The following is a 13887-nucleotide window of genomic DNA, read 5'->3' as shown; positions in this document are numbered from 1 at the left end:
CTGGCATTAAATCTATCGCACAGTCGTAGGGACGATGCAGAGGAAGAGAAGCAGCACGGGACTTACTGAATAACTTCAGGTCCATGTACTCTGCGGGCACGTTTGATAACACCATGTTCTCTTTCTGAAAGACAGAAACAGGCACAACAGGACAAGCAGAAAGCAAACAAGACTCATGACAACTTTAACTCCACAATGTGACAGTGTTGGAACACCAATCCACTCTTGGATTATGCTTGATTAACCAGGGGTGACCTTAAACAATGGGAGCTACGGGGGAGTCCATGAGGTAAAAGGATATGGTTTCACTGTGGTTGCCTGAGGTGAGCAGAGTGATAGGTTCAGTATACTGGGTGACCTGTGGCAGTTCCTGGTCGTTGAGTGCAGTGACATGGATGGGCTGAGACACAGGAAGGACAGGAATGTTCAAGTGATGTGCAATGATAGAGTCAATGAAATTACCTTCGGCTCCAGAGTCCAGAAGGGCGTGACAGTCGTGAGTGTGATTCTCCCACCGCAGTTTCATCGGAAGGATAGTCGATGATGTTGTTGAGGACTTCCCGTCGGAGATCCCACCCGATAGTAGCCTCATCTTTACTTCCGGGCTGGCTCTTTTTACCGGGCAGGAATAGATGGAGTGCTCCGAGCCACCGCTGTATAAACACAGTCCTTGGGACCTCCTCTGCTCTCTCTCCCTCCGGGACAGCCAAGCTCTACCCACCTGCATGGGTTCGTGGTCGTCGACGGGACCGACTGTTTGCTCACGACTGTAAACATAATTAACAATGTTTAATGAGATAAAGCAGACAATACAAAACTGGCACACAAATAGCGCTGGGATGAAGGTACTGTCCAAGATGGTGGAGGGTAGTGATGAGTCCGGAAGGCGGAGGTGAGTAGGCAGCAGGAGAGGGTGGCACAGGAACTGCGGGCAAGCGAGCCGAAGCTAAGTCGTATTGCTTGAAGGTGGTTGCAAAGAGTGGACGGGGTTCCGGGGAAAGACACGGACATCCAAACGCAGAACACACAAGAAAGCAAGGCACGGTTAACAAACAGGAAACAATGCTCTCACGAACACAAGACATAAGACAAACCATTATATAGAGGGAGAGTAATGAGTGACAGCTGCTGCTGATGACAATTAACGGAGACGCCCACAAACTAATCAGTGCTGATGCGTAACACACAGACTTCACCCACAAAGTGCAAAACCCAGAGATCCAGAGATCACGGTTTACCAACCATGTCCTGTCTTACCTAACCCTAACCCCATTATGCTGCACTGTGGAAGATTCTTTCACTAAAACTAATTCCTTGTATGTCAATAAGATTAATTCTCAAACTGATAGATTTTTTTTTTTTTTTGAGAGAGAGAGGTTTGAGAGGTTTTGAGAGGTTTGAGAGAGTTCTGCAGCTGATACCTATGTGGGATTAATTTTTATTATTTTGTATTAATTTGCTTAAATTAGGACTACATTATTATGTAATTGTTTGTGCCATTTTTTTAATAACTTTGCAACTTCAACTTTTTAAAAGGCCAAATTGTATATGATAAAAACCTGTATGACTTTGTATTATGTATATATTTATTAATGTAAATTATTCATTAATAATATGGTCAAATTATTTTGTCTACCAAGCTCTGATAATGTTTGGAATATTATTTTAAAAGACTATCCAAATTTTAATAAAATAATACCATTAAAAGCACAGATGTGTCTGTAACTTTAAAGGTATGTTTCATTCCCAAAAAAATGAAATTTCTGTCATAATTTACCAAGGTTGTTCTAAATCTACATAAAGTTATTTATTCTGTTGAACAGAAAAGAAGATACTATAAAAAATTTGGGTAATTAAACGGCAAAATACTATCAGACCAGAAATTGTATCTTCAAAGTATCTTATTTGATGTTCAACAGAAGAAAGAAATTATTACAGATTTGCAACAACGTGTTGGTGTGTAAATGATGACAAGTTTTGGGGGGTGAACCATCCCTTTAAGAAAGACAGTCCAACGTGAGCAATGTTGATCATTATCAACTGATACGGGACAGACATCGATAACTTTCCCATCCAGCCCTACATCTGGAGAGCCTTGTGTTCAAAGAGCAGATGTGAGCTCCAGATGTTTTAAACTGTGCAGGATTAGTGTATACTGCACTCACGTGAAAGTGTTTTAACCATGTGCGTTCTAGGGAGTATGTCACTATGGAAACAGACACAAAAATCCAATCATGTGCACTGAATAAACAGGCTGAATAAAATGCAAGTTTAATCACTGACATTAGCTGGTGCTTATGGAACAGCAGAAATGCAATGGTTACAATGGTTACCGCTGTGCAACAAACACAACTTTCTGTTTCTTACACCTGCTTGTCACAGAGAAGAAAGAAGCCAAACTGTATTCAGATGTTCCCAAACAGGCATTCACAGTCTGTTTGTAGGTGAAATGTACGTAGTGGATGTCCCTTTTGAAAATCAGTTTAGGTCCCCTAAAACGCTAGGGCCAGTCATATGTTGAGGTCATATGTAGTGTAGGTATTGCCAAAAAATAAAGTCAAGCCCAGGGGCCCCCAGTTCAATCCCTGCACTGCATTTCCACCTGTACACAGTGAGTGGAAACATATTATTGTTTGTGTGTTAAGCAGACTGTGTTTATCTACTTATGTGCAATGTTCTGATGAATTTAAGTATTATACAGAGTATATATACTCTGTATTGAGAGTTTGACATGTCATTTGTCAACCTCCAGCTTGATGGGATTTTCCCTGGGTTCTGATCATGATTTGCAGCTTATGTGGTCATGTGATGTTTATGAGCGGTGCTGTGTCTTCCCTTTCAGATGCAGTCGCTACAATCCCATAATGCCCTGCTCAGCATGCTGGCTGCTGGAATATCCTAAATGATCACAGATTATGTGAGTGTCTCTCTCATATTGAGAGTAAAGCCACAGCTCTGCATCTCTTTGTAACTCTGCTGCTTGGCTGGGCACAGGAATGAGCGCGGCGGTGGTGCACAGAGGATTCCTCAGGAAATATGGTAAGGTTTACACTTTGTCATTTTTTACTTTTGCCGCCTTTTTTTTTTTTCATCAGTTAACCACAGTAGTTAACAAATTAACAATGAAAAATACTTATAAAGCATTTAATAAACTTAGTTGATGTTGCTTCCAACATGGACTAATATGTTATTAAAATCATAAGTTGTATCTATGAATGTCATTTAATGGACCTGAGCTAACATGGACTAACAATAAACAGACGTTTTTGGATTAACTAATGCAAACAAAGATGAATAAACACCGTAATAGAGTATTGCTTATTGTTAGTTAATGTATTAAATCTAATTTTATGGTGCACAGATGATTGGTGACACTATAAATCTTAAGTATTTTAATTGTGCTCTTTTGGTTTTAGTCAAGGCAGACTTTGTATACTTATAACTAATTTTGAAAGGTATTTGAACAGCTTATTTGATTCAAAAGTGGAGATGTGTTCTTGTAGATGAACTCGACACATATTAAATGGAGACTGAGACATTCAGTCCAGAATGTCATACTGCATTTAAAATTTAACATAAAATCACTGGCTATGACATTTATAAAAGTCTGTGTAGAATAACCGAAAATGTTATTTTACTTATATAATAGGACAACATCTCTGTAAGCAAACATTTATAAAAACCTATTTAATTGTTGTGATCTACACATGTCCATTGAAAAATGGATACCCATCATTATACTCTAACAGCAGTATCCAATCGTCCGACAGTGAGCTATCTGTTTGTGCTCTTTATCTGTTGCCTTCACAGCATTAAGTGTGTCAGCTCCACCTGTCTACATTGCTTCTACCCTCTGTATGTCTTGTATTTAGGTCATATGATAATGATGATAATGGGGATGAAAATGACCAAATCCATAATGAATTAGTTTTAGTATGACAGACTAACAGTGTCCCTACACAGCTATGATGAAACCTGCAGAAATAAATACAATAAAATACAAATATAAATAATAAAACAAAATTATACTATTAATCTTTCTTGTCTGTTCTGAAATATTTTACCTTTGTCCAGAAAAAAAACAAAAAAATAAAAAAAAAACAAGCTTGTACTCCTAACCAGCATACCGTCTAAAAAGGCTCTTCCTAGCTTCATGTGACTTACTGCTGAAATAATGAATACTCTTTGGTAGATTTAAACTGTTTAATGTGTAATGGAAATACCATTTTTAAATTGTTTTTTATTCATCACCATAATATTTTTAGGGTTAAAAGGAGTATGAAGTATGGTAAGACAAGGGAAAGTGTTCCTCTTATAAACCGTATAAATCGGCTAATGTGTTATTAGAGTAAACAAACAGAAACTCTTGCTCATTTAGTTCTTACAGCACAAGATGTAAAACTATTCAAAGATCTCAATAAATTGATTAGCTGACAGAAACCAGTAAAGGAGATGAAGCTAAATATTTGCATATTTAATTGGCAATATTTAATTGAATATATTTCATAATAGCAGCATTATGAAGTTAACATGAATGATTACACTCATTTAAATCACCTTCCAATGACTGACTCTCACAAAAGTTAATATTCAGATGAAATGACAAACAGTGTGCTTCTGTATTTTCTCTAAGGTGGCTTCATGTTCAAACAATGGAAGGAAAAGTACCTGGTGTTGACGGTGGAAGGAAATCTGATGGTGTGCCGAGATGCAGACTCACCTCCGGACCAGGTGGTGGCGCTGCAGAGTAACTGTGAGTCCATAGTGGAGGGTAAGGAAATCTTAGATTTGCCCCGTTTGCCCTCTGGAGGCCGCAGAGACAGCTGCTTCGCCCTCATCCTGCCCCAAGACAAGTTCCTCCTCCTGCTCTCAGACAGTCCAGACGAGTGCACGTGAGTACATGACAAAATCAATCATGCTTTTTAGTTTCTTAATTGATTATCCTCTGTGGGCAAAACATGCACTTCACCTTTTCCAACAGGTAGATGTAAATTTCATTTTATGTTAAGAGAAATGTCAGCAAATGTTAGTGAATGTTTTATTAAAGTGTTTGTCTCCAACAGTCAATGGCTGAAGTTACTCAGAAAGGTGAAAGAGGTGAGTTCTTACATTTCATTACCACCAAATATACATAAAGTCTTATAAACATGTAAATAAACAGAAATTGAAAGGTTTACTCATATTGTTATGCTGGAAAAAAATTGTAGTCTTATTATTTTGGACCCCCTTATGCAATATAAATCATGACTTTTATTCAGCAAGAACACATTAAAAATATTGAGCAGAATGACTGTGTTCAACATTGATAATAATCAGAAATGTTTCTTGAGCAGTAAATCATCATATTATTCTGATTTCTGAAGATCATGTGACACTGAAGACTGGAGGAATAATAATAAAACATTTTACAATATTCTACAATAAATTTTATAATTAATCATTATTTTTTTATATTATTTTTTACAGTATATGCACATAGGAAATATATTTTAAATGAAAAAAAATACTTTGTAATATCACTTTTTTTTATTATTAAGGGTTGAACATAAGGGTTGTGTCTTGGTTGTTTTGTCCTGATAACACTTTTTTTTTTTTTTTTTTTTTAACAGGTTTATGCTATGCTAGTATTTCATTTCTGATAATTCTTGTCACAGATTTGGTTAGACTTTACTTTATAATTCAGGTCAATTTAATTGTAATTATTATTGCTATTGTGCCTTGGCTCTAGATAATTTGCACTCTTGGTTAATGAAGTATAGTTTTTTAGAGGGAAAACAACACTGTATGCAGTCCCTATGAATGCAGTTCAAACTGATTTTATTCAGGGCCAAACAGCAGGATTATTCTTGATGAATGTTACATAATATGTCATGTGGCAGTGCCTTTGCCAGATCCTATGTAAATGATAAGTGTTGTAATCTCTCATGAGGGCCAAACCAAACACTTTGCCCTCTTTAATCTTTGGAATAGGAAGCCATGAGCACTCGGTGTGCAGTATGTTTGCACGTTTCAATGGCGTCCACTTTTTGCTCAGGGTGTGACTTCACCACTTGCCCTGAAGAGACAGCAGAGCATCACACCCTGCATCACGGACAGAGAGCCGCTTCCAGACGTCTCCAGTGACAAAGACCCCTCGTCCCCGCACCTCAGTGACAAGGGCCTGAGCTCCCCGCTGGTCCGCTCCAGAGAAAACTCCTTCAGACACAGAGGTGGGCTCAGGATTGGTAACCGCTTTGCTCATATTCTCATGGTGCTTTGGTGATACCTTTCACACAAATGTTCCCTCTGGAGCAGCACTGTTCAGTCAGAAGAACTAGCTGTTAACATTCATGTCAGTGTCATTATATAAAAAAAAAATAACCTCAGAAACTCTTTGGTCAACCAGAAGAAGAAGAGCAAGAGAAACAACAGTAATAATAATAATAATAATAAAGTCATACTAATGAGTTTTGCGGTAGGTAATTATGAAGACACATCTTGATGATAATGGTATTTATAAAATCATCACTGTCCATGTTATTTATTATTTTATTATTTTTATAGGAGCTCGGAAATACTCCTTACATGTTGCTGATTAAAGGACAACAATCTCCTGTGATTTCTGTCTTTCTGTGTTAAGCCCCTCTCTCTCTCTCTCTCTCTCTCTCTGCTATAATCTGTTTAAGCATGTTTTTCTGCTTATTCTTTCTGCTATGTGCAGTATTTTGGTCTCTCTTAAATGGAGATTGGCAAAAGACTATAAATGAGTCACAGCAAAGTCTAATATTTTATTTAAAGAGTGTGTGTGTGTGAGTGTGTGTGTATGTGTGTGTGTATATATATATACACACACACACACACACACACACAATTTAAAAGTGTATTGATAAATGTATAAATTAACATTAACTATGTTTTAAAAAGTACTGTTCATCAGAACTATAATATATAAATAAATAAATGAAAAGTGTTTCTATTTTTCAGTTAACAGTTCAACGGTTCAATACTGTGTGCACCTTTATTCTCAATGATGATGTTATCAGCCGCATCACTAAAATATCTAACTTTTAATTTTTGTCCTCATGGTAACAACCCACTATAATGCACCATAAGCTGATTTGCCAACTGCCAATAAACAACACAAGAAAAATAAGACATGCTTAAATGGGTAGGCTGAAGGGTAATTATTTCACTGCGGTTGCCAGATTCAGCATGGACATGGGATCAATAACACCACAGAGTCGGCCCAAATACACTCGCCCAAGTCCGACCGCCAAAACTGCTGGCATTGGGCCACAATCACACCGACGAATGTCACATTTTATTATTAGGTTTATATTTTACCAAATAAAAATTACAGCACTATTGGAGTTCATCCCACTATCTGATGTGAGCATAAGTATTGGAACAGTTGAATTTTATGCAGATGTAAAAGATTAAAAGCTAATATTTAGTTGCAGATCCCTTGAACCCATAGACATCACCAGACTCTTGCTCTTCTGTTTTGAAATGCTTTTCCCAGCCTTTAATGCAGCCAATTCCAACTGTTGCTTGTTTTGGGGTTTCTGTCTTTAGTCTCCTCTTCAACTGGTGAAATTAATTAATCAAATTTAAATCTGGAGATTTATTTGGGCAAGGCTTTACATTTGTTTGCCCTGATAAAGTCCTTGACTGAACTGGCAGTGTGTTTTGGGTCATTGTCCTGATCCAATATTAGGTTAGGTTAGGTTAGGTCAACTTTATTATCCTTGAGAGGCATTTTGTTTCACAGCCAGCAGAATCCATACAATCCCAAACACACAGCAACAAACAGTACAGAAAGAAAAAAAAAAAAAGTATTTAAAAACCCAATAGCAACTGGGACTATTTTTAAATCTATTTGTCCTGCAAAGCGGTAAAGAATATCTACGTGAAGAAGGTAATAACATAAAAAGATGGCTGGAATCTCTTCACATTAACTCAACCTTCCTCAGAGTCTTGCTTTATGCAAACTGTTTAAATCAATCAGGTTGGTGCCGACAATCTTACCACACACTTTAACAATACCCTGAAGTCTATTTCTATTTTTCTATTTCTATTTTTCAGATTCAGATTATATGAAGTGCTTTCTAATGTGTTTGGTGGCATTTTCTTGAATATTGGTAGCCAAGATGATTTTGTACCCTTCCAAATTCACCAAATTCATAAGTGATCAAGAGGTCCTGTTCTAGAGACAGCCATGCATGCCTAGGCCCTGACACCACCTCCACCAAGCTTTACAGATGAGCTTGTGTGTTTAGGATCATTTGCCGTTCCCTTTTTTCTCCTCACTTTTGGTTTCCAATCACTTAGATAAAGGTTAATCTTTGTCTCATCGCTCCATCAACTCCATCAACTTTATTGGCTCACATTTGAAAAGAACCTTTCTGGAGAGCTTTCTGGAGGTTGTTGGTGATTTTACAGACATGTAAACACACACACACACACACACACACACACACACACACACACACACACATATAAAAATATAGTCTGTTTACTGAGTTTTGTTTCCTTTATTGGTTCTAACTCCTTGTGATTCCACAGTGAAATATTCAGTTTTTTTCTGAGGTTTTTTCTAAGTCTTTATTTTAGGCACACACAGACATCAAGAAACAGCATATGAATATCAACTATTGTAACAAACAGCATATTCAGATAAACAGACTCTGAACATCACAAAACAAGCTGCTAAAAAGTCACATAACAACAGAAAAAATAAAAGAATATAGTTAGAATAAAAAGTTACAAAGACAATTTGGCTCATACTGTAATTTATTCATGCCGTAATGCATGATGGGAGCCGGGAATGTGTTTTTTTTTTTGCTTTTTTTGTTTGTTTGTTTTTTGGCTACAATAATCTTATTTGATGGTCACCATTGTTATGACACTCATGCTGATTTTTGATGTCTGTGTTTTTAAATTATAGACTTCTTTATTCCTTAAGTAGAAGCAACTTTTTAAAAGGTCTGTCTCATAATGCCAAAAATGCTACATCTCATATTAGCAACTTAAGGGTTAAGATCCCAACTAAAGCAAAAACTGACCAAAATAATGCTGACACACAAATTGTGATTTTCTTCTTAGGTGATTCTGCTTGTTAACATCAGGTGTCTTCAATAATGCTCAATCATCACTCTATTAATCACCTAATTATCTCATCAACTTCAACACTGCTTCAGTGTTTATATGAGTCCACACTCAGGGTGTTAAATTAACACTGGGGATATTGCTGTGTATATTTGATTTCATTGAAATGTATTCTATTTCCTGAATTACTTCCGTCCAAAAAAAAATTAATTATGTAAATGTATAAAACTTATGAGTAAAATGGGCTTTAAGTTCACTGCAGTTTCTCCATGTGCTGAAGATATGCGATTATATTTGGAAGATATTTCTGGTGTTATAAAATGCAGCATATTAATTTTCCAATCATACTCTTATGGAGATTGCATACTACTTACATTTTCTTTTAAACTTTGTTTCCAATCTCCTTCTGTTATTTTATCATCTAATTCAATTTCCTATTTTGTTTTAAAATTATAATTTTCGACCTAATCAAGTTATCTACTCTATTTATTTTACTAATTGTAATCATAAAAATCACTCAACAAAACTTTAAAAATGTGTCAATGCATATATTAATACTAGTCACCCTAAAGTTAATTTGTACCAAAAATATTTGTCATATATTTATGTTTAGCCTTTAGTTTTGGATCTTTGATGCAGCCATCATCTTCTCAAGGTGCAAACAGGAAATAAGCTGCTCTGGTCATGTGACGATTTGCATTAATCATGTGAAACCGCACATATTTAATTAAGACCCTTTATTTTTTTCCATATTTGCAGGAAGTACACTAACACATCAGTCCGTAAGTTTTTTAGAGTTTTATAAATGAAAACCTTTTTATGTCACTATTGCGACAGCATTAAACAGGTTAAAATCTCTTCTTCTGTTATTGGAGAGGTTAACACTTTTATTTTGTTGACATGTTATCATAGGAAGATTCAAAGAATTAAAATAATTTTTTATTTCACTTGTATTCAAACATCCAGAATCTGGTTTTAAAAAGAAATTGGTAATAATCTTTAAAACACAAAACGCTTTCTAACGTCCCATTTCTTTCAACTAATCCTTCATCCTTTATGCTCATTATTGCAGATTTTTCTTTTTTATGTAAATGCTAGCATTCTTAAAGATCTTGCACTATTATCATAATATTTCTGTCTAGTATACAGTGAATTTTATTCTAAATATCTGCAATTGCTATTTTATTTGAGGTCTTCTTTACCTTCTTTAATTCTTCATGAACCTCCTTATTTTTATTTTTATCATGCCTTTCTTTTAAACTTTTTACTTTATTTTCTAAGTTTAACTTCTCTATTTGACTTTGTTTCAGTTTCCATTATGCATGTTATTATTTCTCTTCTCAATGTGGCTTTAGCAGCCTACCACAATATAACTGGTGTCACTTATCCATTATTATTACTCTATCTATAATTTCTTAAACAGCATATTATTTTAGCTTTAAAAATATTATTAAGAGAGTTATTAAATCTCCATATTGAAGTTCCTCGTATACTTCCAAGATCCATTTCCATTATCATTACTGCATGATATACTACAGTTATTGGTAAAATTACAGTTCTTTACCCTTAACACATCCTTTTTAAACAAAAATATATTATTAGCTTCAGGGTAATATCCAAACTCCTTAATCTGTGGATGAATAAAATGCCACACATCTATCAATCCCAGCTCCACATCTGCTTGATGCAAAAGTGTAGCCACTTTTACTGATTGTGATTTCTTATACACTGTAAAAACGACAACTCAAAATTGTTCACCTTACTAAGATTTTTGCATTCATTGACAATAAAATTGCTAGTTGGGACTTGAACTGAACTTGAACCATCTGTTGTAAGTCACTTGAACTCACTTTCAGATGTTTCTGAGGAAAAGTTCATCTTATTTTATAAACTGAGTTGATTTTATTTTGAAGTTGTAGTTGACCCCCAGTTAGAGTGAGGTCAACTTATCTGCGCATGCTCATTTGATATTTGTCAAGCAACCGGCTGACAGGGTTTCCAAGGATTTTCCCAGGAGCTCTCTTCAAAAGTCGGAAAGTTTGCGTCCGCCATCTCGTCACGATGCCAGCGGTAACTTTCCCAGACATCTTTGTCGAAGAGAAACATTCCTTCTAATTCTAGTTGAGAGAGTTTAGAAAGTTCCGATAATTTGGCTGCTCCAGCTGGGGATTTACACATTTCTGAATTAATACTATACAACTGTTTATCGGTCATCTTTGGCAATATTGCATTATTTGTAAGGTCTCAACTCTGAGTATCTAATTCTTCATTCACGACCAAATAAAAGTTTCCTGCCATAATCATAATTCCTTTCATTACTAAGATCAATAAAAAATATATATATTTTTTTAAAATACATTTGTATACATTAAAGTTACTTCTTGTCCTTCTAATTCTCCTTTCACTAATACATATCTTCCCTCCTTATTTTAAGTTCACTTGTAAATTTCAAATGTTTCTTAACCAATATTGCTACTCCTCTTTTTGATGATGTAAATGATGATGCAGATTCTTGAACTCCTACCAACTTTTCAAATTTTTTATGTTCTTCTTTATTTGAATGTGTTTCATGCAGAAAAATTGTTTCCCATTTATCTCTCTTAAATTTCTGGATTACCCTCTTTCTTTTTATGGGATTGTTTAAACCATTTATATTTACAGTAATTATTTTTAGTCCTCCCATTTTTTTCCCTGCCTTTATTCTTCTCCCCCTTAATAATATTTATATCATCATGAAGGTATACATTAACCTCTTTCGCCTTGTTTTCCTCCCTCATAAACTCAATTTCAAATAAACAAAAATAAAACAAACTCCCAAATAGTGCAGAACCAAGATACTTAAATCCACTCTTAACAACAGAGATTTATTTTAGGGTTCATTTTCACAGCTTTTATGATCCGTCTGTCATCAACTACTGTTGTTTTTCTCAGCTGATCAGGTCATCGCTGGTTGCTGATGTCTCCAGTAGTTTCCAAACTCTTGATTGAAATGTGGCTAAATTTGCTGTTTCTCAAAGCAAATTAAGCCAAATCTGGCAACCATTACCGGGCTAGAGCTGGCTCACTTTTGGTGAGCTGCTGCCAAAATATAGCAGAGTGACCTGACACTTATTGTGCTGGAGACCTGGGTTGCTATAACATGCTGTTGGTTTCGGTCAGTTGTAAAAACCTGTTAGTGTCTTTTTGCCATTAGGATTTTAGATATTGTAATAACATTGTCTGAGCTTGGTCACTTTGTTTTGTTTGAAGTTGAGTAGGAGAAAGGTGGCAGCTTAACTGTGTCAGGAACAGTGTTGTCGGTAATAAAGTAGGCTCAAGTGCTGCCACTGCTCTCTAATCTCTGTAAACATTGACTCAGCACATAATGAACTGCCTCTGTGATTGTGCCTACAAGGTCAGCATGTTTATGTTGTTCACTTATCTACAACTGTTTCTGTTGTGAACTTTAGGCAGCGTAAACCAGCGGCCTCCCCGCAGCCCCACCACGGCTGTGCCCCTTCGCTCTGCAGACTGTCTGCGGCACGGAAACAGCAGCGACGCTCGGGCCGTGAGAGCGGTCTGTCTGCTGATGGGTGGAGCAGCCGCATCCTCGGCACTGGGATACCTCAATTCCTGTCCACCCTCCTCCTCCAACATGGCCGTCCATGCTCCTGAAGTGACCCACTCCACAGGATTATCAGAGATGAGCGGAGGCAGCTCTTACCATGCCTGCAGCCAAGCCATAGAGTCACCGCATTTTAACAGCTTCGACTTTGAGGGAGATTCAGATTTTGATGCTTTTGACTGTGGAGGGTTTGCTTTTTAATGGAATATGTTTACTTTATTCGCAGGGTTCCCAGTCGTGGAAATGTTAGGGAATTAGAAAATTTTTATTTTAAGGACCAGAAAGGTATGGAAATGCATAAACTCTTTAAAAAGTCATGAAAATTCCTGTGGGTATATGTCTTCAGGATTGTAGACATGTGTGCAGACTACTATATGTTTTTTAATGCATAGTAGTTAAAAGCATCTGGAAAAAAATCATACACATTTATTGTCCATATGATTTTGGATGCTGCATACTGTCAGGGATTCTGCACGATCACAATCACCACCACAGTCACCAGCCCCTACACACACCTGAGTTTTGGTCACCCACACCTGCACTCTGTAATCAAGACCTCTTCATAAACCTCCACACTCAGTCTCCCATTGTCTGAACTTCAATTCACTTATCTGACTCTCTCGTGGTACTAACCTGTCTGTATTTATCCCCAGACGCTCCAGTGCTCTCCCAATCCTGTTTTCCTTGACTCCAGCACAATTCCCGGTCAACCTTCAAAGGATACTACACCAATCACCTCAGAACCCAATAACTGTTTGTGTTTCTACTCCCCTCTTGACTGTTCCTGCCATTGCATTCTGAAACTCATTCAATAAACATACCTGTTATTGGACTAATCCTTTGTCTCCAGCCTGTGTTATGACACATACAAAGTTGTTTGTTAATCTCTTTTCAGCAAAAGACAAAAATAATTACAATTAGAATATGTGAAGATGAAAATGATTATATTGGAAAATGAAGCGTATTTTTAGGATCATTATGACTTTATACATTGTGATTTAATGTTCATGATAATTTATCACATTCCTTTAATACAAAATATTATTTCTAATATTTTTCTTTTAATTTTTGCACGAAATATGACCCAGAAATCTCCTTGAAAGCTTTTGTGAGAATCATCCAGCGTGCCCCTTTTAACTTGTTCTGGCTATTGTATGTTTCAAATATAATACACATTATGTTCCAATAATGTGTAG

The 13887-nt window shown here is 36.3% G+C and overlaps 1 protein-coding gene across 2 annotated transcripts in view; it reads left to right on the top strand.

Annotated features, from left to right (window-relative positions):
- LOC113115437 (uncharacterized) overlaps positions 1 to 13527 on the top strand; it is a 39234-nt gene extending 25707 nt beyond the window's left edge. Inside the window, exons 2-6 of one of the 2 annotated variants that reach the window (XM_026283009.1) lie at positions 2843 to 3039; positions 4634 to 4892; positions 5064 to 5097; positions 6035 to 6209; positions 12537 to 13527. In XM_026283009.1, coding sequence (XP_026138794.1) covers positions 2997 to 3039; positions 4634 to 4892; positions 5064 to 5097; positions 6035 to 6209; positions 12537 to 12892 — 867 coding nt within the window. In that variant the 5' untranslated portion in view covers positions 2843 to 2996 and the 3' untranslated portion in view covers positions 12893 to 13527. Of the gene's footprint in view, positions 1 to 2811; positions 3040 to 4633; positions 4893 to 5063; positions 5098 to 6034; positions 6210 to 12536 lie in introns of those variants that run through there. The other variant, XM_026283010.1, reaches the window with a different exon arrangement.
- Positions 13528 to 13887: the final 360 nt, after the last annotated feature.

Source organism: Carassius auratus, chromosome 15 (genome assembly GCF_003368295.1).
Source record: "Carassius auratus strain Wakin chromosome 15, ASM336829v1, whole genome shotgun sequence".
NCBI classification, from domain to species: Eukaryota; Metazoa; Chordata; class Actinopteri; order Cypriniformes; family Cyprinidae; genus Carassius; species Carassius auratus.
Note: the sequence above shows the minus strand (reverse complement) of the source record. Positions and strands in the feature narration are given on the sequence as shown.